This window comes from Clinocottus analis, unplaced genomic scaffold, assembly GCF_023055335.1.
Source record: "Clinocottus analis isolate CAN_PGR_092001 unplaced genomic scaffold, fCliAna1.0.p SCAF_5, whole genome shotgun sequence".
NCBI lineage: Eukaryota > Metazoa > Chordata > Actinopteri > Perciformes > Cottidae > Clinocottus > Clinocottus analis.
The window spans coordinates 22,549,078-22,571,313 of record NW_027176207.1 but is presented as its reverse complement, the minus strand read 5'-3'; the positions used below and the strand labels follow the sequence as shown (position 1 = coordinate 22,571,313).

At 45.5% G+C, this 22,236-nt stretch overlaps 2 protein-coding genes across 9 annotated transcripts; one reads left to right on the top strand and one right to left on the bottom strand.

The window, feature by feature from the left end:
- Positions 1-7,410: 7,410 nt before the first annotated feature.
- bag5 (BCL2 associated athanogene 5) lies at positions 7,411-19,962 on the bottom strand. 7 transcript variants are annotated; one of them, XM_068600388.1, is made up of 5 exons: positions 19,582-19,753; positions 19,276-19,466; positions 12,665-13,145; positions 11,819-12,237; positions 7,411-11,362 (listed from the first exon to the last, which is right to left on the bottom strand). In XM_068600388.1, exons 3-5 carry the CDS (start codon positions 13,109-13,111, stop codon positions 10,822-10,824), a joined length of 1,407 nt encoding a protein of 468 aa, XP_068456489.1. In that variant the 5' UTR covers positions 13,112-13,145; positions 19,276-19,466; positions 19,582-19,753; the 3' UTR covers positions 7,411-10,821. The 7 variants fall into 7 exon arrangements, with proteins under 7 accessions (XP_068456489.1, XP_068456491.1, XP_068456490.1 ...); XM_068600390.1 differs by having other exon boundaries at positions 19,618-19,739; XM_068600389.1 differs by lacking the exons at positions 19,276-19,466; positions 19,582-19,753 and adding an exon at positions 19,777-19,962.
- Positions 18,238-21,498, top strand: coa8 (cytochrome c oxidase assembly factor 8). 2 transcript variants are annotated; one of them, XM_068600393.1, is made up of 5 exons: positions 18,238-18,507; positions 19,210-19,404; positions 20,260-20,323; positions 20,746-20,836; positions 21,362-21,498. In XM_068600393.1, the coding sequence occupies exons 1-5, from the start codon at positions 18,382-18,384 to the stop codon at positions 21,474-21,476; spliced, it is 591 nt and encodes a 196-aa protein (XP_068456494.1). In that variant the 5' UTR covers positions 18,238-18,381; the 3' UTR covers positions 21,477-21,498. The 2 variants fall into 2 exon arrangements, with proteins under 2 accessions (XP_068456494.1, XP_068456493.1); XM_068600392.1 differs by having other exon boundaries at positions 19,207-19,404.
- Positions 21,499-22,236: the final 738 nt, after the last annotated feature.

Below are 22,236 nucleotides of genomic sequence, written 5' to 3'. Positions count from 1 at the left end.
AGAGCTAAAGTAAAGAGCTAAAGTAAAGAGCTAAAGTAAAGAGCTAAAGTAAAGAGCTAAAGTAAAGAGCTAAAGTAAAATAAAGAGCTAAAGTAAAGAGCTAAAGTAAAGAGCTAAAGTAAAGAGCTAAAGTAAAATAAAGAGCTAAAGTAAAGAGCTAAAGTAAAGAGCTAAAGTAAAGTAAAGAGCTAAAGTAAAGAGCTAAAGTAAAGAGCTAAAGTAAAGAGCTAAAGTAAAATAAAGAGCTAAAGTAAAGAGCTAAAGTAAAGAGCTAAAGTAAAGAGCTAAAGTAAAGAGCTAAAGTAAAGTAAAGAGCTAAAGTAAAGAGCTAAAGTAAAGAGCTAAAGTAAAGAGCTAAAGTAAAGTAAAGAGCTAAAGTAAAGAGCTAAAGTAAAGAGCTAAAGTAAAGTTTTCATCAGTGTTAAGTCCCCTGAAGCTAACGAGCGTGTGTTTCCGTTAGCTTGAAGCCCTTCATGGCTACACGGAGCAGGTCCAGTTCTACAGGAGCCCAGAAGGGACAAACTGGCTCCAGAAAGAGTCTTTCCTGTTCCCACATGACCCGGCAGGCCACCGTAGTTCTGTTAACCAGCAACACACTCTGTACGGGTAAAATATGACTTTACTGACACTCGCCGCCTTAAATAACAAAGACTTACACGCTTGTTGGTTCGCATCCTGGTGCTGATGATTGATTAAAAGGGGCTTCAGCAGAATCAGCTGTTTGCTTCGACACGTCAGTGTTATCTGTTTGTACTTGAAGCGGCTGAAGGACGCAGCAGACCAGCTGAGCGGTGACATCATCGTCTGCAGGAAGCTAGCGGGCTTCATGCTACGATCAAAGTGCAACGCAGACGCTCCTGCAGACCCTGAAGCTGCTTTAAGACGCTCTGGATCAACAACGCGTCGTGACACAAGCTGATAGACTAAATACATCACAAAAAGATTAAGATATCACGAACAAATACATATTTGATTTGGAGGAAGAAAAGATTCTGCTCCATAACAAGCTGTAATAGTTTATCAGGTGAACAGGAAGCCTTCTGATTGGCTGCTGGCGCTCGTCCTTGAGGAAGTTAAAGGTCGTGAAGTGTTGATACGAGTGAAGGACCCGGTGACCTGAGCGGCGGCGGCGGCGGCGGCTAATCTCTGCAGGACGTCACGCTGATAAAGAACCAGGAAACAGACTGAAAGAGATTCATCACCACAAAACACACCAGCTGGACCACGAACCGGCTGAACTACACAAGAAATAATAAACACACTACAGACGGGATTTCCTCTGTGCGTTCTGGTTTTAAAGCACTCCTGTGATCTCTTATTGTCCCTGAATGCATCACGTGAGGCACTTCATTTGATGACGTTGGTGCACGAACACGATCTTTTTTCATCAGTTGTTGTTGTTGTGAGTCACTTTGGATGAAGCTTCATTGGACACATGGAGCTGTGAACATCTCATAAAGTTACTGTTGTTGGCTGCTGCAGAGCTGCATTATGGGGGATTTGATGAACGCAGGTCTGATGTGCTCCCACGTTCTGTCTTCTCGCTCTGTGGGTCTCCAGCAGCTCTGGAGGCGTCCGTCTGTCCGTGTGATGCTGAGCGTGGAGTGAAGTCTCTTTTCAGGCTTTTCTTCTGCTTCCTGCTGGAGACAAAGAGGCTTTGAGGAGCCGCGATGCGCTGGGTTCAGTGATGGCCGCTTCCCAAAGTCCTTTAAAGTGTCTTTAAACAAAACAACGGGCCGGCTGCACTAACCCCGCTAACCCTGCTAATCCCGCTAAACCCCTAACCCTGCTAACCCCGCTAACCCCTAACCCCGCTAATCCTGCTAACCTCAATAACCCTGCTAACCCCGCTAACCCTAACACCGCTAACCCCGCTGACCCCGCTAACCTCAATAACCCTGCTAACCCGGCTAGCCCTAACCCCGCTAACCCTGCTAACCCTGCTAGCCCTGCTGCGCGGTGTGGAGGTGTGGGAGCCTCGGTCAGGTGGGTCGTCTTCAGCGTGACGTTCTGGTTTCACTGAACAAAGTGGGAAATAAAAAAGTAAACAGTTGAGCTTCTTGTTTCGGGTTCAAATGTGTTCAGTGAATTAAAATAAGTTACGGCTTCATTGTCAACCACACAGGATACGATGAGTTAAGTATCACAACTTCACATAAAATACTGATCTTCTACAACTGTTTGTGTCAGACCTAACAGCCAATCAGCTCTCTGATGTGGCGACAGCGGGCGTTTCCCATCATGCACTGCGCCAGGCAGTCGGCCGTGGCTGGCTCGCTCTCGTGAGATTATAGTTGACCACGTGTGCAATGTTTCGGACACTAATCTACCCAGCATGCACTGCACGCATCGATCGCCGGCGATCGGTTCTGCGCTGAACCGTCTCGTCTCCAAAGAACCAACATGGCGCTTCCCTCAGCTGGAGAAGGTCGTGAGTGGCGGGATGGCGTTCCTCGGTCCGGCGCCTGATGGAAACGTTGAGGTCCATCTTCCTCCTCAGGCCGAGCAGCAAGCTCCTGAGTCAGGAGGAGCATCAGCTCGGTGCTTTTCTCAGAAAAAGGAACCAGGAGGACGAGGAAGTGCTCTCACAGACAGCTGACAGCCGCTAACAATAGAACCACAGAAGAAGAACGAGCCCTGCAGCGGCTGTAAGGAGCGACCTCGCTGCAGTGCTCATGTACTCCTGCATGAAATATGAATGCATTAATATATTTTCCTTTTCCGTGTAATATCATAAACTAATATACCGCTGACACATATATGAATATATTATCTATGTTTACACAGGTTTTCTGTATATTATAGATTTTGTATTATTTAAATAGACCTCTGGGTTTATGAGATATTCAGTATTTAGTTGAATGCAAAACATCTAGGTTTAATAAAGTGACTAAGTAATTGACTATGAAACAGCGGCGTAGAGTAAAGTAGAGTAGAGTAAAATAGAGTAGAGTAAAGTAAAGTAGAGTAGAGTAAAATAGAGTAAAGTAGAGTAAAATAGAGTAGAGTAGAGTACAGTAGAGTAAAGTAGAGTAAAATAGAGTAGAGTAAAGTAGAGTAGAGTAAAATAGAGTAGAGTAAAGTAGAGTAAAATAGAGTAGAGTACAGTAAAGTAGAGTAGAGTAAAATAGAGTAAAGTAGAGTAGAGTACAGTAGAGTAAAGTAGAGTAGAGTAAAATAGAGTAGAGTAAAGTAGAGTAGAGTAAAATTGAGTAAAATAGAGTAGAGTAAAGTAGAGTAGAGTAAAATAGAGTAGAGTAGAGTACAGTAGAGTAAAATAGAGTAGAGTAGAGTAGAGTACAGTAGAGTAAAATAGAGTAGAGTAGAGTAAAGTAGAGTAGAGTAAAGTAGAGTACAGTAGAGTCTCTGTAGACTCAGCGATGGAGCTAAAGCTCAACGCACCAACGTGGACATTTGGTCCATAAAGTGATGAAATGAACCTCATATGGAGTCGTTGCAGGAGCTCAACGCTCACAGTGATCACATGAACTGTTAGCTTAGCTTAGCTTAGCTTAGCAGGACGGCCGCAGGTCTGCAGGCCTCTGACAGAAGAGACGTCTGTCTCAACCCGATGGTGGCGCTAGAGACACAGTATCGTACGGTCAGACTGAACGTCTTTGAGATCCATCGTGAGAGAATCGTGAACGTCACGGCGACTCGCTGAAGGTGCTGGAGATGTTTCAGTCTGCAGGAAACTGCTTCATCAGCATCCTGCTGTGTGTACGTGCAGCGCTGCAGCCTTTGTACCGTAGTGTGTGTGTGTGTGTGTGTGTGTGTGTGTGTGTGTGTGTGTGTGTGTGTGTGTGTGTGTGGTGAGAAGAAGGTGTGGCACATTTCTGCTGCAGAGCGTCTCGTCCTGCAGTGAGACCTGAGGCTGGATCAATACGGTGAAGAAGAGGATCAATACTGAATCTATTTTTAGCTCTGGCTTTGGTCTCCACCTCCAAAAACACATCTGCTCCTTTAGCTGCTACAAGCTAGTTCACTGCTAGCTTAGCAGGTGGACACAGGAAGTGAGCTGTAGCTGAGCAGGTGGACACAGGAAGTGAGCTGTAGCTGAGCAGCTGAACACAGGAAGTGAGCTGTAGCTGAGCAGGTGGAGACAGGAAGTGAGCTGTAGCTGAGCAGCTGAACACAGGAAGTGAGCTCAGCTCCTCAGAGCGCCGTCAGCGTCTCTATTCCAGGAGGCTGTAGTTCCACTTCTGTCCACCAGGAGTCTTCATGAAGCGTCCTCTTCCTCCTGAAGCCGTTTCCTCGTCTTCAGTATTCAGAACGAGTGTTGGCTTCATCTCCTTTGTCTCGTTTCACTTCCTGGTTGTTTCTCTCAGACTTACAACCTTTGTACCCTTTTTGTTGATCCTCTACTTCCTGTTCTGTTCACGAGCGCAATCATTCAAAGCTCTTTGTCCAAGTACCCTCCTTCCTCTCTCCTTCCTCCTTCTCCTTTGTCCTTCTCCTTTGTCCTTCCTGTCTTCTCTCTCTGCTCCAGTGAAACATTGAGTCTCAGAGAGAGGAAGAGGAGGCAACAGGGTTGAGTTGTCCTGAATGTCCTCGACGCCGAGATGTACTAGAAGTACTAGAAGTACAAGAAATACTAGAAGTCTTAGATGTACTAGAAGTACTAGAAATACTAGAAGTCTTAGATGTACTAGATGTACTTGAAGTACTAGAAGTCTTAGATGTACTAGATGTACTAGAAGTATTAGATGTACTAGATGTACTAGAAGTATTAGATGTACTAGATGTACTAGAAGTATTAGATGTACTACATGTATTTAAACCCCTAACAGCCCTCGTCCTGCTCCAGGTGAGAGCACGATGGTCGGCTGCCCCCTGCAGGTGAGACGGAGGAGAGCAGCAGCACTCTCTCTCTCTCTCTCTCTCTCTGTCTCTCTGTCTCTCTCTCTCTCTCTCTCTCTGTCTCTCTGTCTCTCTCTCTCTCTCTCTCTCTCTCTCTCTCTCTCTCTCTCTCTCTCTCTGTCTGTCTGTCTGTCTGTCTGTCTGTCTCTCTCTCTCTCTCTGTCTGTCTGTCTGTCTGTCTGTCTGTCTGTCTGTCTGTCTGTCTGTCTGTCTCTCTCTGTCTCTCTCTCTCTGTCTGTCTGTCTGTCTGTCTGTCTGTCTGTCTGTCTGTCTGTCTCTCTCTCTCTCTCTGTCTGTCTGTCTGTCTGTCTGTCTGTCTGTCTCTCTCTCTCTGTCTCTCTGTCTCTGTCTGTCTGTCTCTCTGTCTCTCTCTCTCTCTCTCTCTCTCTCTCTGTCTCTCTCTCTCTCTCTCTCTCTCTCTCTCTCGCTCTCTGTCTCTCTCTCTCTCTCTCTCTCTCTCTCTCTCTCTCTCTCTCTCTCTCTCTCTCTCTCTCTCTCTCTCTAAGTGTTTCTCAGCATCAGCTCTTTGGCTTCATGGCTCTGAATAAAACATCCTCCTCTTCCTCCTCTTCCTCCTCACCAGAGTACGATGTGTTCGTCTCTCATGTGAAGTCAACCCTTCAGAGAGGAGCAGGGTGCTGTGGTGACACCCATGGGTGCTCCCTCTGCTCTGCGGCTCCTCGTGTCCGTGGGAGAGGAGGCAACGCAGCGGTGATGATGATGATGATGATGATGGTGATGATGATGATGTTTGCAGGCCGAGCAGCTGCAGCAATAGATCCTGCTGTTGCCGTGGAAACCAGCCAAATATGGCACCGGGCCCCGTCGCCGTGGAGAAACCGAGAAATACCAGCGAGCCCTGAACGCATCGCCGAGAAGGAGCCGCTGTTCTTTTGTAATATGATGCCAGTGATTAATGTTTAATGACCCATCTGAAGCACCTTATACATTATATATATATATATATATATATATATATATATATATATATATATATATATATATATATATATATATATATATATAGTATTTATTTATGAGCACAGCCCCCCTACAGAGAAAACACATGAAGCATAGACTTCTATACAACCAGAGGAGTCGCCCCCTGGTGGTCAGGAGAGAGAATGCAGCTTTAAATGAATTCATCATCAATTCTCTGGAACCTTCAGCTCCAAAGTTATATTTTATATTTCAGAGAAATTAAATCACTAGAAGACCAGAAAGTATTAATATCTAAGAAGGACATCGTTTGATGAACATAATAAAAACAAAATTGGGCTGTGAAACTATAACCCGTCGTCCCTAATCGGCCTCAGAGGTCACTCAGAGGTCACTCAGAGGTCACTCAGAGGTCACTCAGAGGTCGTTCAGGTTAGAACATTTTATTTTAACCTCTTCACTGAATCGATGTCGGCTTTTCTCTCTGGAAGCGTTGCGTAACCTCATCGCCTGATTCTGCAGCGCTGCACAGCTCCAGGGACCCTGCTGCATACTGCATGACATAACCACACACACACACACACACACACACACACACACACACGCACACACACACTCTTACACACACACACACACACACACACTCTGCTGTCCTCCCTTTATCTCTGTTCTTCCGTGCATCGCTCTTCTCTCGTAGCTATTTTTACCCATTAAAAGCAGAGACACACACACTCACACTCACACACACACACACACACACTCACACACACTCGGGTTTATTCATGTGTTCGTCTCCAGGCTCGTTCACTCGTGATCCTCGGCTCCGCTCTGGATGTCAGTAGAAACACATCGTCCTTCCTCCTCTTCCTCCTCTTCCTCCTCTCAGGTCATGAAGGTTTTATTGTGACGGGTTAAAACATCAGGAAATGTACACTATGTGTTGTTTGATTCTTATGTTGTGTAAATAATGTATAAATATCATAATCCATATTCGTCCTCACAGCAGCTCTCAAGACCCAGATGCCTGTGTGTGTGTGTGTGTGTAAGAGTGTGTGTGTGTGTGTGTGTGTGTGTGTGTGTGGAGCCTCGCCCCCTGCTGCTTCCTGCAGAGCCGAGCAGGCGGCGCCCTCTGGTGGCGCCGTGAGGCAGGACGTCCCACGTGACGACAGGAAGGTCAGAGGTCACAGCACCAGATTAGCTTTTATTTTGAAAATCTTCCTCTTTTTGTTTCTGAGTATTTTAAATACTTTTCTTTCAGTATTTTAAGCTCAAGTATTTTTCTGCTCACAATCTAAATATGATTTATTTTACTCCGTCACCTGACGGCTTTTATTACTTTAGATTTTTGCACACCATAAAAAACAATATATTAAAATGTATATAACAGTTATGGCTCAATGTCCACTCGTATTAAGAGTTTAATTAATTTAAATAATTAACAAAGGTAATTTTAAAATGATAATCACGTGAAAATCTGAAATTTAAATACTGACATTCATTATTTTTAAACTTTATTTTGAAAGGGCTTTGTCAAAGTTTGTGATCGGCCCTTTCAAAATAAAGTTCTGTTTGTGTTACTATAACAACAAAGACGACACACGAGCCTCTGATCAAGACGCGTCTTTATTTCGCAGTGGGAATACAAATCAAACACAACCACCAACGGAGCAGCCACACAACCTCTTTTTGCTTTTTTCAGTCTCAGTGTGCTTTTTGTGTTAGTTTTGTTGCACGAGCGCGTCTCTGAAGCAGAAGCCGAACACAATCACTGCATTAAAGGCGACTTAAGAAAACATATTAGGAAAATACAACGGACGCAAAAATCCCTTTTTATTCCCGACACAGAACAACAATCTGTGGTTTGCAGAAAGAAAGGCGAAGCAGCAAAAAACAAGAGACGAGAAGGAACAAAGAGCTTTAAATCAAATAGCTTTTCGTTAACGGTCAGGAAGGAAGATCGTTTCCTTTCTACTTTCTTTAATCAGCTTTTATTTTTTGCTTTTCAAACTTCGTTGTCACTTCTTCGTACATTTCAACAACTTTAAACAATCAGCCTTCGTCCTGCGTCGTACGGTTCTGCATCGAGTCGCATGTTGCACCAGCTAAAAGGTAAATCGCTAAAAAAAAGTTAGAAAAACAGAATTAAATAGAATAGTTTTGATATTTTGGGAAAATAAGCATGTTTGCTTTCTTGCTGAGAGTTAGACGAGTAGATAGACGCCTCTCTCAGGGGCCTTCACAATAAATACCACGCTATTGTTAGCATCCGGCTAACTTAGCTTAGCATAAAGATTGGAAAAGAGGGGCTAACCTGGCTGTCAACAAACAACAACTAATGAACTATTAAAGATTTGGAAATCTGTAAATAAAAAGAGGTTTTGCATTAATTTAGTGGTGAAGAAGTATTCAAATAATATACTAAAGTAAAAGTATTAATATCCGTGCAGAAAAACCCTGTTTCAAGTAAAAGTTCTACATCCAAATCAGTAAAATGTAAAAGTACATTATTAGAAGTACTCATAATATGGGTATTTCCAGTGTACTGGTATATTATCAGATAGTATTTGGTCATGAATGTATGAAGATGTGAGCTGTACTTTAAAGTTTCTCATTTTACCGACTTGGAAAACTTTTGGTAGTTTAATGTCATATTTCATAAACTTATTGAAGGTTTTGTGCGTTTAAAATTCTTCCAGTGAAACGTTTCTAAAGCTTTATAAATAAAAATAGTGCAGTAAAAGTGTTAAGTATCAATAAACAGAAGTATAAATATACGCAAAGTATCTCAAACGTTGGCGTTCTTTCAACCACCGGTGGAGCCGCTGAGCGGTTAGCAACAGTTAGCGGCGGTTAGCGTGCGTTAGCGGCGTCAGCTGGTGGCTGCTGCTCGTTAAGCTAACGTCACAACAAGCTAACGGAAGTGTCATTTAAAGCCAGTTTGTGTTTGTCGACGGTCTGAAATCAAACTTTGGTACGAAGAGAACAAAGAAACATTCCTCTGACTACATTCAGTCTGGACCAGCTTGTGTTCACTGAAGCTCTGAAGCTCTGAAGCTAATGCACTCCGGTTCAGACACTCTGCACGACCCCGAGCTGCTTTTAGCCGTGTGTGTGTGTGTGTGTGTGTCAGTGACTGGTACTTGAAGGAAGGACTCGACTCTCTCGAGCATTAAAGGAGAAATCTGCCAATATTTTACATTTCTATCCTATTCAATCCTTAAAAAATGTATCTACGCATCACTAGAAACTCATTTGTTTGGACTCAGTCCCACCTTGACGCACGCAGATCAATCCGCCGCTGGAAATAGTCCCGACAAAACACGCCGGCTCTTCTTCATTCCAGTGAATTTTGGTAAAAACAAAACATCCTTTTATAAAACGCTCTGTGCTTCAGCTCAGAACCAGTGAATGTCCCACGGCCCCTGAACGCCTCACGGGGGCGTCGCCAAAATGTGAAGCAAAGAAACATAAAAACATTTTCATGACGGTGACGTTAATAAAGTCTCTTGAAACACTTTTGATAAACGAGTCAAATGTTTACGGCTTCAAAAGAAAATAAACAAGTGAAGTAAACAACAACAAAAAGTCCTTCGTTCTAAATGTGACTCCAGTAAAAGTACATAAATGTACTTGAAGTACTCCTGATGCAGAAATAAATATATAATCATATTCCATTGTTGTGATATTAATCGTGGAGCTTTAAAAGCTTTTAAAATACTTTAATGGAATAAAACTCGTCCTTCATTGATTTGAGTTTTTATTAATAAAGAAGAAGAAACGTTTAAGTTGCTCTCAGGTTGCTTCCTGTCATCTTCCTCCTCCTCCTCCTCCTCCTCTTCCTCCTCTTCCTCCTCCAGGGCTTCATGCGGCCTGAGCAGTGACAGGTAACGCAAACAAATAAAACTAATACAACTATTTATTATTTGAGCTCAGCAGGACATTGATAATAATATTAATAATAATCATTATCATAATAATATTTTGTCGTCGAGGTCGTGAAAAGCACAATGTGACTTTTTTTATTGCCAATCAAAAGATTCTGGAGCAGATCGCCTCGCCGCTTGTTTGTTTGTTTGTTTGTTTGTTTGTTTGTTTGTTTGTTTGTTGCTGACATCACGAGTCTTCATTCTGAGATTACTTTTGTCCACTAGCTTCACTCACAGGATGAAACAAAGGCACCGAGATCTTTGGGGTTCTCTCTTCCAGCCCCATCCTCCTCTTCCTCTCTCCTCCTCTTCCTCTCTCTCCTCTTCTTCTCTCCTCCTCTTCCTCTCTCCTCCTCTTCCTCTCTCTCCTCCTCTTCCTCTCTCTCCTCCTCTTCCTCTCTCTCCTCCTCTTCCTCTCCAGCAGCTTGAGCCGTTGACTGATGACATCATCATCTCTACAGGAGCTCCAGCCTTCATGCATCAATCCCTCCTCCTCTTCCTCCTCCTCCTCTTCCTCGGTGACCTCACAGTCACACTTCTCCCATCAGTAGGAAGCAGAAGGTAAAAGCACAAAAAGCAGCAGAAACATTTCTCCTCCTCTTCCTCATCTTCCATCTCTGAATAAAAACGATCCATTTACAGCCGAGTGGATCACACAAAGTCACAACAAACAAACAAACAAACAAACATGTGACACACAGACAGCTACACGAGGGGGCGGGGCCTCAAACATCTTCTCGTCTCCGTTGACCAATCAGTGACCTGGAGTCAGGCAGACATCTGGGAAAAAGAAAATCTTTAAAAAAACACACAAAATGTGTTCACAAGAGGAGTTGTGTGTCGTGTGTCGTGTTGTGTGTTCTTGTCAGCTGGTCGGCTGCAACTACCACGAAAAGAGACGAAAGGAAAAAAGGCGCTGCTGCAGTGCATTCTGGGGGTTTGAGTCCATATGTACAGCCCGTGGAATGATACCGTACCAGTTCAGTTGGTTTTTGGTCTTTTATTTACACGCTTGGCTCCTCCCCCTCGCTGCAACATGGCCGCCGCCGCCGCCGCTCCTCCTCCTCCTCCTCCTCCTCCTCCTCCTCCTCCTCCTTCAGTACTCCCACCCGTCCGTCTTCATGTCCAGGTAGTTGAGAATGTTCTGGGCGAACTTCACCGCCTGCTTGCGCGCCATCTTGGTGGTGTCGTCCCCCTGCGGGTCCACGGCGTCCAGCGCCAGCAGCTGCTTGGTGAGCAGCTCCTCCAGCAGGATGTAGCTCTTGTCGACCCGCTTGCCGTCGAAGGCCAGCGCCTGGGCCTGCAGGTCCGACAGGCTGCCCAGCACCAGCCACACGGCGCGGTGGGCCGGGTGCTCGGCGGGGCCCGGCTGCCGGCGCGCCAGCGCCTCGCGCAGGTCCAGGAAGGTGATGATGGCCTGGACCTCCACCACGGCGCGGCGCCGCGCCTCCCGGATGCACGGGTTCCTGGCCGTGTCCACCTGGTCCAGGTGCGTCAGCAGGCCCTGCAGCTCCGCCTTGGGCCGGAAGCTCAGGTCGCCCACCGAGCAGTGCCGCAGCACGCCGTCCCGCAGGTGAGACACGTGGGCGCGCGCCGCCTCGATGGCCCGGATGGAGCCGTGCTGCGCCAGGTCGTACCTGCAGAGACACGCAGCGCGTCAACACCTGCAGGCAGCCGCCAGGGGGCGCCACACAAGAACCACCTGATAGAAAGGTAGTCTAGACACAGATCACAACCTGCAGGCAGCAGCTAGCTGCGCCGGCAAAAAGGACAAAAATGTTGTATCTTAAAGGAGTAAATAACAAGTATTTGGGTTTTAAACTGTCGCTCGCACAAAACAAGACATTTATAAGACTTTTTTCCCCATTTTCTGACTTTTTAAAGAGCGAAATGACTTGATAAAAAGGTAATCTATAACACAGATGGATCCCACCTGCAGGCAGCAGCCTACCTGCGCCGGCAAAAAGGACAAAAATGTCGTCTTTTATTAGAGTAAATAGAAAATATTTGGGTTTTGAACTGTCGCTCGCACAACACAAGACATCTTCTGACTTTTAAACCCGGCTGGATCCCACCTGCAGGCAGCGTCCTACCTGCGCGTGTCCTCCCCCTCCCCCTCCAGGTCCAGGTGCTTCAGCAGCCCGTTGATCTCCTCCACCACCTGCTTCCTGTAGTTCCTGATGGCGGCGTTGCCGGACACGTCCAGGGCGTCCAGCTCCGCCTGCATCTCCGTCAGGATGCGCGACAGGTGGGCGCAGCTGTCCCGGCCCGTCAGGCCCATGAGCAGCGCCACCAGCTGGCCGCGGGCCGCGCCCACCTGCTCCATCACGCGGTTGATGCGGCTCACGGCCTCGTGCGTGTCGCCCGGCAGCGGCAGCGACAGCGTGTGCTGCTGCGTGCGGCCCTCGATCACGTCCTGCACGGCGCACAGACGCGTCAGCGCCCGGTAGCGCGCCTTGCGGAGCGGCACGCGGCCCTCCGTCTTCACCTGCGTGAGCCGCAGCACGATCACCTGCAGGGCACACACACACTTACCACGTTTACATGAACCAGTTTATATAACCAGTTTACCTGGCCTTAAACCAGTTTACATGAACCAGTTTATATAACCAGTTTACCTGGCTTTAAACCAGTTTACATGGCTTCAAACCAGTTTACCTGGCCTTAAACCAGTTTACATGAACCAGTTTATATAACCAGTTTACCTGGCCTTAAACCAGTTTACATGGCTTCAAACCAGTTTACATGACTTTAAACCAAATGTTCATGAGCAAACATTGTGTGAAATGTGTGTGAACAGTAAAAAGTGATAAAATGTAGTATTTAAACTAACAATGAGGATTCAAAGCATACAGTAAACCTTAAATGACTCAAATGAATGAAGACACTAGTTTGCTTAAAGGAATAATCATGCATACAGGTGCCTGCTCGTATTTTACCTGCAGGGCTTCCACCAGCTCGTCGTTGATCTCGGCCACGCCCCCGTTGTGCTGCGGCGCCACCACGCGGTCGTCCACCAGCTGCCGCGCCTCGTCGCTCAGCTCCTGGATGGCGGCGCGGGACGGGTGCGTGGCGTTCTCCTCCAGGTAGCGCAGCAGGCCCTCCACCTCCTGCGCCGCCCTCTTGCGGGCGCCCTGCAGCTCCGCCTTGCCCTCCGTGTCCACCTGGTCCACCTCCAGCAGCAGCCGCGTCAGCTCGCGCTCCAGACGCTTGTACTCGCGGTCGTCCTGCGGGCCGCTGAACAGGCACACCTGCGGGCCCAGAGACGCCAGCTCCTTGTGCACCTCGTACAGGCGCGTCATGGCCGGGTGCTGCGGGTGGTACGACGGCTGCTGCTGCTGCTCCGCCGCGTGGTGATGCTGCTGCTGCGGGACGCCATGCTCCATCCTCTTGCCACCATCAAAGGGCTTCCCAAACAGGCTGCAGGAGACGCGCAGGAAGCAGGAAGTGAGCCAACATGAGCAAACATGAGCCAACATGAGCTAACATGAGCCAACATGAGCCAACATGAGCCAACATGAGCCAACATGAGCTAACATGAGCCAACATGAGCCAACATGAGCTAACATGAGCCAACATGAGCTAACATGAGCCAACATGAGCCAACATGAGCTAACATGAGCCAACATGAGCTAACATGAGCCAACATGAGCCAACATGAGCTAACATGAGCCAACATGAGCTAACATGAGCTAACATGAGCTAACATGAGCTAACATGAGCCAACATGAGCTAACATGAGCCAACATGAGCTAACATGAGCCAACATGAGCCAACATGAGCTAACATGAGCTAACATGAGCTAACATGAGCTAACGACCACGAGCACCACAGGATGAAACTCTGTGCGACAGCTTTGAAGAGTAGAAAACGTTTGTGTGACTTCTGATCCGACATCGGCTTTAGAGCAGAAATAATTCATCAATCTCCCGCAAATATGGTCACGGACGTTTAGAAAACAAGTATAAGTATCGTGAAAATATTGTATGGTGACTAAAGTAGCATGATAATATCGTACCATAAGTATCGTGATAATATTGTAAGTATTGCGATAATATTGTATCATAATTTTTGTGATAATATTGCATCATAAGTATCGTAATAATATTGTATCACTCGTATTGTGACAATATCATAAAATATAAGACCTTATCGTAAGTATTGTGATAATATTGTATAAGTATCATGACAATATTGTATCGTAAGTATCATGATAATATTAAATCATAAGTATTGTGATAATATCACATCATAAGTATCGTGATAATATCGTATTGTAAGTATCATGACAATATTAAATCGTAAGTATTGTGATCATATATCATAGGTATCATGATAATATTGTATAGTATCATGATAATATTGTATAGTATCATGATAATATTGTATAGTATCATGATAATATCGTATCGTAAGTATCACGATGATATTTTTCCAGTAAATTTGGTTTCAGCTGCAACAGATTTGAACCCAACGAGGTTTTTGACTTTAATGACTTCAACTAGCAGATCATCTTCTTTTCTGTTTACAGAAATAAACAAAGAGCTGCTAGACGCTGCAAACACGATGCATTTCATTTATTTAAACACATGTTGTTTTTCTTTATGTATACTGGCATTGCTTCTGATATTGTAGTATTTTCCTTTTATATTTAGCTCTGTTTTTGTTGTCTGGAGCGACAGCGTTTCACACGGTTGCTCTTCATCGTGGTGACATGAAGCGTCTCAAGCCGGGACGAGAACCAACGCCCACGTGACGCCTCGCACGCTTCCTGCTGCAGAGCGACAGCACACGAGCGACAGCACACGAGCGACAGCACACGAGCGACGTTAACCTACATTTCATCCCACACGACGACCGCAGAGCGAGGCTCGTCCACATCGACCTCATCCTCATCTTCATCGTTAAATACAGAGGAAGAAACGACCGAGACACAAAACGAGAACACAGTCGAGACCCATGAAGCCGTTAGGGAGGAAGAGGAGGAGGAAGAAGAAGAAGAAGAAGAAGAAGAAGAAGAAGAAGAAGAAGAAGAAGAAGAAGAAGAAGAAGCAGCTGCTGATTTCATTTAAAACTTCACTAAATAATCTAATACTCATTTTAAATAATCTAATAACAACCTGACATGAAGCTAATGAGAACTACGTTATTGATCCAGAAGATAATCTGCAGATTTATCAATGATGAAGCTAATGAGGTCGTCTCTCGTCTGCATGAGTCTTTGAGTCTCGATCACTTTTAGTCCATTTGTAGTTCTGGGTTGTGATCGTTTTGTAGTCTTTGTGCATTTTCTTGTAGTCGTTTTGCATCTTTGTTGTTGTCCTATGTCTCTTTGAAGTTGTTGATTTGCATCTATAGTTTTGTGTATCTTTCTCTTTGTAGTCATTCTTCAGCATTGTGTAGTTTTGTGTCTTTTCATTATTTGGTCATTGGGTACCGTGTGTCATGGGGAGTCATTGTCTCTTTGAAGTCGAGTGGTGTCTCTTTGAAGTCGAGTGGTGTCTCTTTGAAGTCGAGTGGTGTCTCTTTGAAGTCGAGTGGTGTCTCTTTGAAGTCGAGTGGTGTCTCTTTGAAGTCGAGTGGTGTCTCTTTGAAGTCGAGTGGTGTCTCTTTGAAGTCGAGTGGTGTCTCTTTAGTTCTGCCGTCTCTTGTTGAGTCAACTTGCAGATGTTTTGCATTTGTTTGCAGTCACGAACGTATCTTTGTAGTAGTTGCTTTGCATCTTTGTAGTAGTTGCTTTGCATCTTTGTTGTTTTGTCTTATGTCTTGTCTTTGTTGTTGTGTCTCTCGCTTTGTCACACTGAGGACAAAGTGAGTCTTCAGGTCTTAACGCTTCCTCCTGAGCAGAGACACACAACAACACTGCAGAATGACACTGACACGCCCCCAAAATAAAAACGCCTCCAGCGTTAAAAACTGTAGATTTTTTTCCTCAAAGCGTCACGCAGGTGAGCGAGCTGCTTCTGAGCCGCCGTGCAGCTCAGGTGCAGCTCAGGTGCAGCTCAGGTGCAGCTCAGGTGCAGCTCAGGTGCAGCTCAGGTGCAGCTCAGGTGCAGCTCAGGTGCAGCTCAGGTGCAGCTCAGGTGCAGCTCAGGTGCAGCTCAGGTGCAGCTCAGGTGCAGCTCAGGTGCAGCTCAGGTGCAGCTCAGGTGCAGCTCAGGTGCAGCTGAGGGTCGTGGGGTCAGAACCAACACTCCCATCAGAGGAGCAAGACGAGCACGGAGCCCACAACCACAGACGCTGCCTCACAGCTCCAAGAACACGACTGAAGAGGTCTTTATGTAACGAGAGGAGGCCGAGGACACGGCTACGATGCTCAGCTACTGACAGAGCTACAGACAGAGATACAGACAATAGCTACAGGCAGAGCTACAGACAAGAGCTACAGACAAGAACGGCAGGCAGAGCTACAGACAAGAGCTAAGACAAGAACTGCAGGCAGAGCTACAGACATATCTACAGACAGAGCTACAGACAAGAGCTACAGACAAGAGCTAAGACAAGAACTGCAGGCAGAGCTACAGACATATCTACAGACAGAGCTACAGACAAGAGCGACTGACAAGAGCTACAGACAAGATCCACTGACAGGGCCACTGACGATAGATGCAGACACAGCTACAGACAAGAGCCACAGACATAGCTACAGACATAACTGTATGTATAGCTACTGACAGAGCTACAGACAGAGCTACGGACAGAACTACTGACAGGGCTGCAGGCATAGATGCAGAGCTGAGCTACAGATGAAGCTGAGCTTCAAAGCTACAGACGGAGCTGAGCTACAAAGCTACAGACGGAGCATCTAACAGGATCATCTCGGCTCATCAGTCTGGAAAACACACTGGACCCAAGAGAGGAGACGTTACAACAAAAAGAGGAAGAGGAGGAGGAGGAAGAGGAAGGGTGTGATGAAGGAAAGGTTCTCTAGTAGAATTTCCTCCCATGAGTCACAGCATGAAGGCGCAGCTGCTTAACGTGCCACCCAAAAAAAAACACTCACAAAAAAAACCGTTCCCGCACCTCTTCCTGCGGGTTTTGCGCATTATGTCACCGCACCGACACCCCGATGCCACGCTCATGTTGGGGCACAGCTGTGCACACACACAGGCAACACACACTGGATCCAACGAAACACCGCGAAGCATCTCCCTGTTACACACACACACACACACACACACACACACACACACACACACACACACACACACACACACGCACGTACACGCGTATATATATCTCACCTTTTCAAAACTCCGAACACATTCGCGCACATTTTCTCGGGTGTCTGGTTTCCATCGGCCGCCGCGGCGCGGGTCGTGGAGCACACTGGCATCCAGATGGGGAACCGAACCCACCTCTTCTCCACACACACAAACACACACCGAGACACACACACACACACACTTCCTCCAGCAAACGACGCTCCGGTCAGCCTCAGCACCGCCCGGCTGCCTCGCCCCTCCCCTCTCTTACTTCACGGTCCACATCTCCCCGAACACATGAAATAAAGCTAAACCCTTGTGGACCCGGTGTCGCGCCCCGTGAGAGCCATTGTCTGCCCGCGTCGCAGCTCCAGCTGATCACCTGACTCGGGCCCCACCTTTCGGGCCCAGATACCGACAGCTTTTTTTTGTTGTTGTTGTCGGGGTGTTAAATGTAGAAAACGCCGCCCGCGCGGGGGGTTCCCCACTCACCTGCATAGCCAGCGCACAGCCATCTGAAAAGGTCGCGGGGAAAAGTGCGCACCTCTTCCCCGATTGAAGCTAACTAAACATTAGCCCACCTAGCTACTACCTTCGAGGAGTTACTTTCCGGGCGAGCGAACTATCGCGGAGTTCTTCTTCGCTCGCTCGCGGGTGAACACAAAGCGTTTCGCGGGCGTTCGTTTCGCTCTATCGTGACGACATGCTCGTGGATGTTTAGTTATCGTGTCGTGAATTCATACTGACGTGGAATAAACGTCATACACTGGCATTTTCCGATGATCTACTTAACTATATTCCGTTTAACGGAGCGCAAGTTTTGGTTGTCCACCGTCCGTTAGTGTAGTGCACTCCATTTGAGAGCAGGGTCGTGCCGGTTGAAGGGCGGTGTTACACTCGCATCGTATTCACCCAAAATAACAAATTGCTTTCGAGGTATTTTAAGTATATTAGGATTTTAATATTTTTGACTTTTTCTTGAGTACAATTTTAAATAAATACCAAAATGTGATCGTTTTTGGTTGGTCCTAATTTTTTTGTGGCGAAAATGGGCTTTTCTTATGAAAGCCCGTTTCCGCAAAAAAATATTTAAAAATGTAATAGTTACTTTATTATCTCATAATTATGACTTTTAAAAAAATGTGGCGAAAACGGGCTTCCATCAATTTTTTCCTACTCCTTATTATAGTGAAAATAATACTATATAATAGTAAATATTAATAAGTAAATAGTTCTTGAGGAAGCCCCGCCCCCTGGCTGCGCCGGTGATTCTTTCGAGCCCATGTTTTCGTAGTGGGAGTCACGTGACCAGGCGGCTGGCTGCTGCTCTCAGAAGGACACCGACATGAACTCCCCCTGAAGCGGGACTCGTTACCGCCAGGAGACCCCGGACTGTGGCGGTTGTCGTCTCTACCTTAAAAAAAACAGCCGTTTCTTTCAGTTAATTAAAAATGGCGTCCAGGAGCGCGGCGGCGGCGTTCAGCCCTTTCGCTCTGAGCGCGGCACGCAGGCTCGTGGGGCTGAATATGCGGAAGTGCAGCTCCAAACTGGCAACCCAGCAGCCACCAAAACCAAAGGTTTGTATACTAACATGTAAAGTAAATACACCATGTACAATATTGCAACAAGTACTCACTGTGCATACAATGTTGATATACTATTATATACTGCAGGGTGTTTTAATCCATCATAATCCATCATATTTTATTAAATGATTGTGTTTAGTACTCCCTTTACATGAAGCTGATACTAACATTTGAGTTAAAGGACACTTTAAAAAGACTATCAGTAAAGTAAATAGTGTAAATAATAAAGTAAATGTAGCTGATCATGCAGTCAACAAAGTAGCCGATAATATAATGTAGCCAACAATATAATATAGCTAATAGTACAATGTAGCTAGCTAATAGTACCATGTAGCCAATAGTACAGTGTAGCTAGCTAATAGTACCATATAGCCAATAGTACAATGTAGCTAGCTAATGGTACCATGTAGCCAATAGTACAATATAGCTAGCTAATAGTACTATGTAGCCAATAGTACAATATAGCTAGCCAATAGTACCATGTAGCCAATAGTACAATGTAGCTAGCTAATAGTGCCATATAGCCAGTAGTACCATGTAGCCAATAGTACTATGTAGCCAATAGTACAATGTAGCTAGCTAATAGTACAATGTAGCCAATAGTACAATGTAGCTAGCTAATAGTACCATGTAGCCAATAGTACCATGTAGTGGGCCATGTAGCATAGCATCTAATCTTCCCTCTCCCAGCAGCGGTCCCCCTTCAGGCCGGAGGCCGTCACCCACGACTGGATCGGGCCGCCCAACCCGCTCTCTAACCTGCGGCCCGTCGTCTACTTCGTCCCAGAGGACGAGTCAGAGCTGCAGAGACGTCTGAGACGCCTGAGGCAGGAGACCGAGGACTGGAACCACGAGTTCTGGACCCAGCAGAACATCAGCTTCAACAAGGTGGACGCCCTCTCTGTCTCTATTTTTATTTCTTCTTTATCTCCATCTCTATCTCCATCTTTCTGTTGCACAGAAGTGATGCATTCAATGTTAACGGGAAAAATCTAATCCAGTTTATCAGGATGACGTACAAGACAAAAACTAATTATAGAAACGTAATCGTGGAATCATCATCACCTCTTTGCCTTTCTTTCCTCCCTTCTTCTTTCTCACCTCCTCCCTTGCCTCCTTCTGTCTCCTCTCCTTCCCCCTTCTTTCTCAACCTTTTTATCTCTGTCTCAGTTTCTCCTTGACATCATTCGTTCATCCCTTCTTCCCTCCTCCTGTCTCTCCTCCTCTCTGTCCTTCTTTCCTTCCTTCTTTCTTCCTCACCTTTACCTCCGTCTTCACTCCTTCACCTCCATCCCCACATGATCAATCACGTAATTGATCACGTGATCGATCGCGTGATTGGTTTAGTTAACGGTTCCTCTGCATGCTGTTCTCTTCTGTTCTTCGTGTCAGTTCATAGCTCGACCAGCAGGGGGCACAACAAGGCGTCAATACAAATAAACTATTTTCTTTTTTTCTTTTACATGTTTTGTTCAAATCTAACGTTAAATAACTCCAGTTTTGAAAGTAAACAACAACGAAGATATTCTAGAGAACTTTTATTTGTACGTAAATTTGTGACTTGTATAAACTATTATTATATTACTATTTAATAAATAGACATCTGTGACTAGTTTTAAAAATGATGAAGATCATCGTCTCTCTGGACGAGGAGGAAAGTGGAATATTAAATGTTGTTGTTTTTGTTTGTGTTGTTGTTATAAAATATATAATAATATAATATGTATCTGCTGCTCTCTGCAGGGAAAAGACTCATTCATCTCGTCCCAGCTGAGCGAGAAGGGCTTGAGCCTCCGCGATGAGAACGGTGAGGACGAGCAGCTGCTCCCACGATGACATCATCATAATAATAACAATATTATTATTATTATTAGATTCATTTTCTGCTCCAGTTCAGAACGTGAGATGAGGAACATTTTGAGGAAGTCGGACAAAACAAACTGACAATGTCTTGATCTTCATTTTCGCTCCTTCCTTCCTCTCCTTCCTCCTCTCCTTCTTTCCTCTCCTTCCTCCTCTCTCCTTCCTCCTCTCTCCTTCCCTTACAGAGAACACAATATATTTACGTAACATCTGGTGCTTTAAGAAGTAAATCTGTCCAAATGAAAGATAACACTGTTTCCTCCTCTTCCTCACTTGTCTCCTCTTCCTCCTCCTCTTCCTTCCTCCCTTGTCTCCTCCTCTTCCTTCCTCCCTCGTCTCCTCCTCCCTTGTCTCCTCTCCCCTCAGGACGTAGGAGGACTCTGGGCAGTGAGGACATGGCCGTGTTTTATAAAAGCTTTTTGGACACGAACAGAACGCGACACTCAGATTATAACAAGTGAGTCGTCTCCTCTCCTTCCTCTCTGTCCTCTGCATCCTTCCTTGCTACCTCACCTTGTACTTGTCTGCTCTCCTTCCTTACTTCTCTTCTTCCTCACTACTCACAACATCTCCTTTCCTCCATCTTCACCTCCTTTACTTCCCTTTCCCACCCTTTTACCCATTTTTCCTCTCGTCCTCCTCTTTTCTCCCCACCTCCCTCTCCAGCTTCCTTCCTTCCCTCTCTTCTTACTTCCCTACTTACCACCCTCCTTCTTTCTGTCTCCTCTCCTCCATTTTCATCTCCTTCCTTCTTCCCTTGCTCCCTTACTTGCTCCCTGTCTCCTCTTTTCCCCCCATCTCCCTTCCTTCCCCTCCTCCTTTTGTCTCCTCTCTTTCCTCCTTCTCTGCATCCTTCCTTGCTTCCTCCCCTCCTAGCCTCTGCTTCTTTAAACCCTTTCTTTGTGTTTGAGGTAAACAACGACAGTAAACAGCAGAATGATCTGAAGCTGTGTTGTAAGTCGTGTGTCTCCTCCTCCTGCAGGGAGTGGTACCGCCGTAACTTCCTCATCACGTTGCTCATGGGCCGAGTCGCCCTGAAGGCCTCGTGGAGGTCGATCACTGAGAGATGCAGGAAGACCAGAGCTGATGACAAATAAATATATTTACCTTTTAACTCCGTTCCAGTGCTTTGTTGTTATTTACAAATACACACAAAACATCCGGCTCATGAAATGATTCCTGGTCTGCAGACGTGAGTTTTAATTCATAAATATAATTAATAAATATAATTAATAAATGTAAATACAATCCCTTCTGTCAGAGGTGAGTGGTGACGTATCACTGTGAAGCAGAAGTGTAGTACTGTGTGTATTTAAATACATTTACTCAAAGCACACTTTGAGGCACTTGTACTTCTCCTGAATATTTACAGTTAATACTTCTCTGCTTTTATTTGACGCTACTTAACATGTTCATATTATTAATTTAAAAAAAAAGAATACAAAATCCACTAAAGTATTTTTTTATTGTAGGTTGAACAACAACAACCCGCAATGAACTCCTGTGTGGTGTGTATGTATATATGTTGTGTAGTTATTGTGTTTGTGGGTCTGGTGGACCTGTTGCATTTTCTTTTTTTATTTCAACAAAATGAAACAATTTGATGTTAAAATCACAATTATAAACAGCATTTATGGTTAATATTGTACCTCTAACCTCGTTGGGTCACATTTATACATTAACCTATCAGAGGAAAGAGCTGACAAACCCTCTAGAATAGCTCATAATATAATAACTGATGCTAACATGCTACATACGTAGCTTCTGCATCACTGCTGGACGTTTCGCAGTCAGAATAAATCTGGCGGCTTCCCCTTTAACCCGGCAGCGATGACGTCATTACCCAGGAGAGCAAAA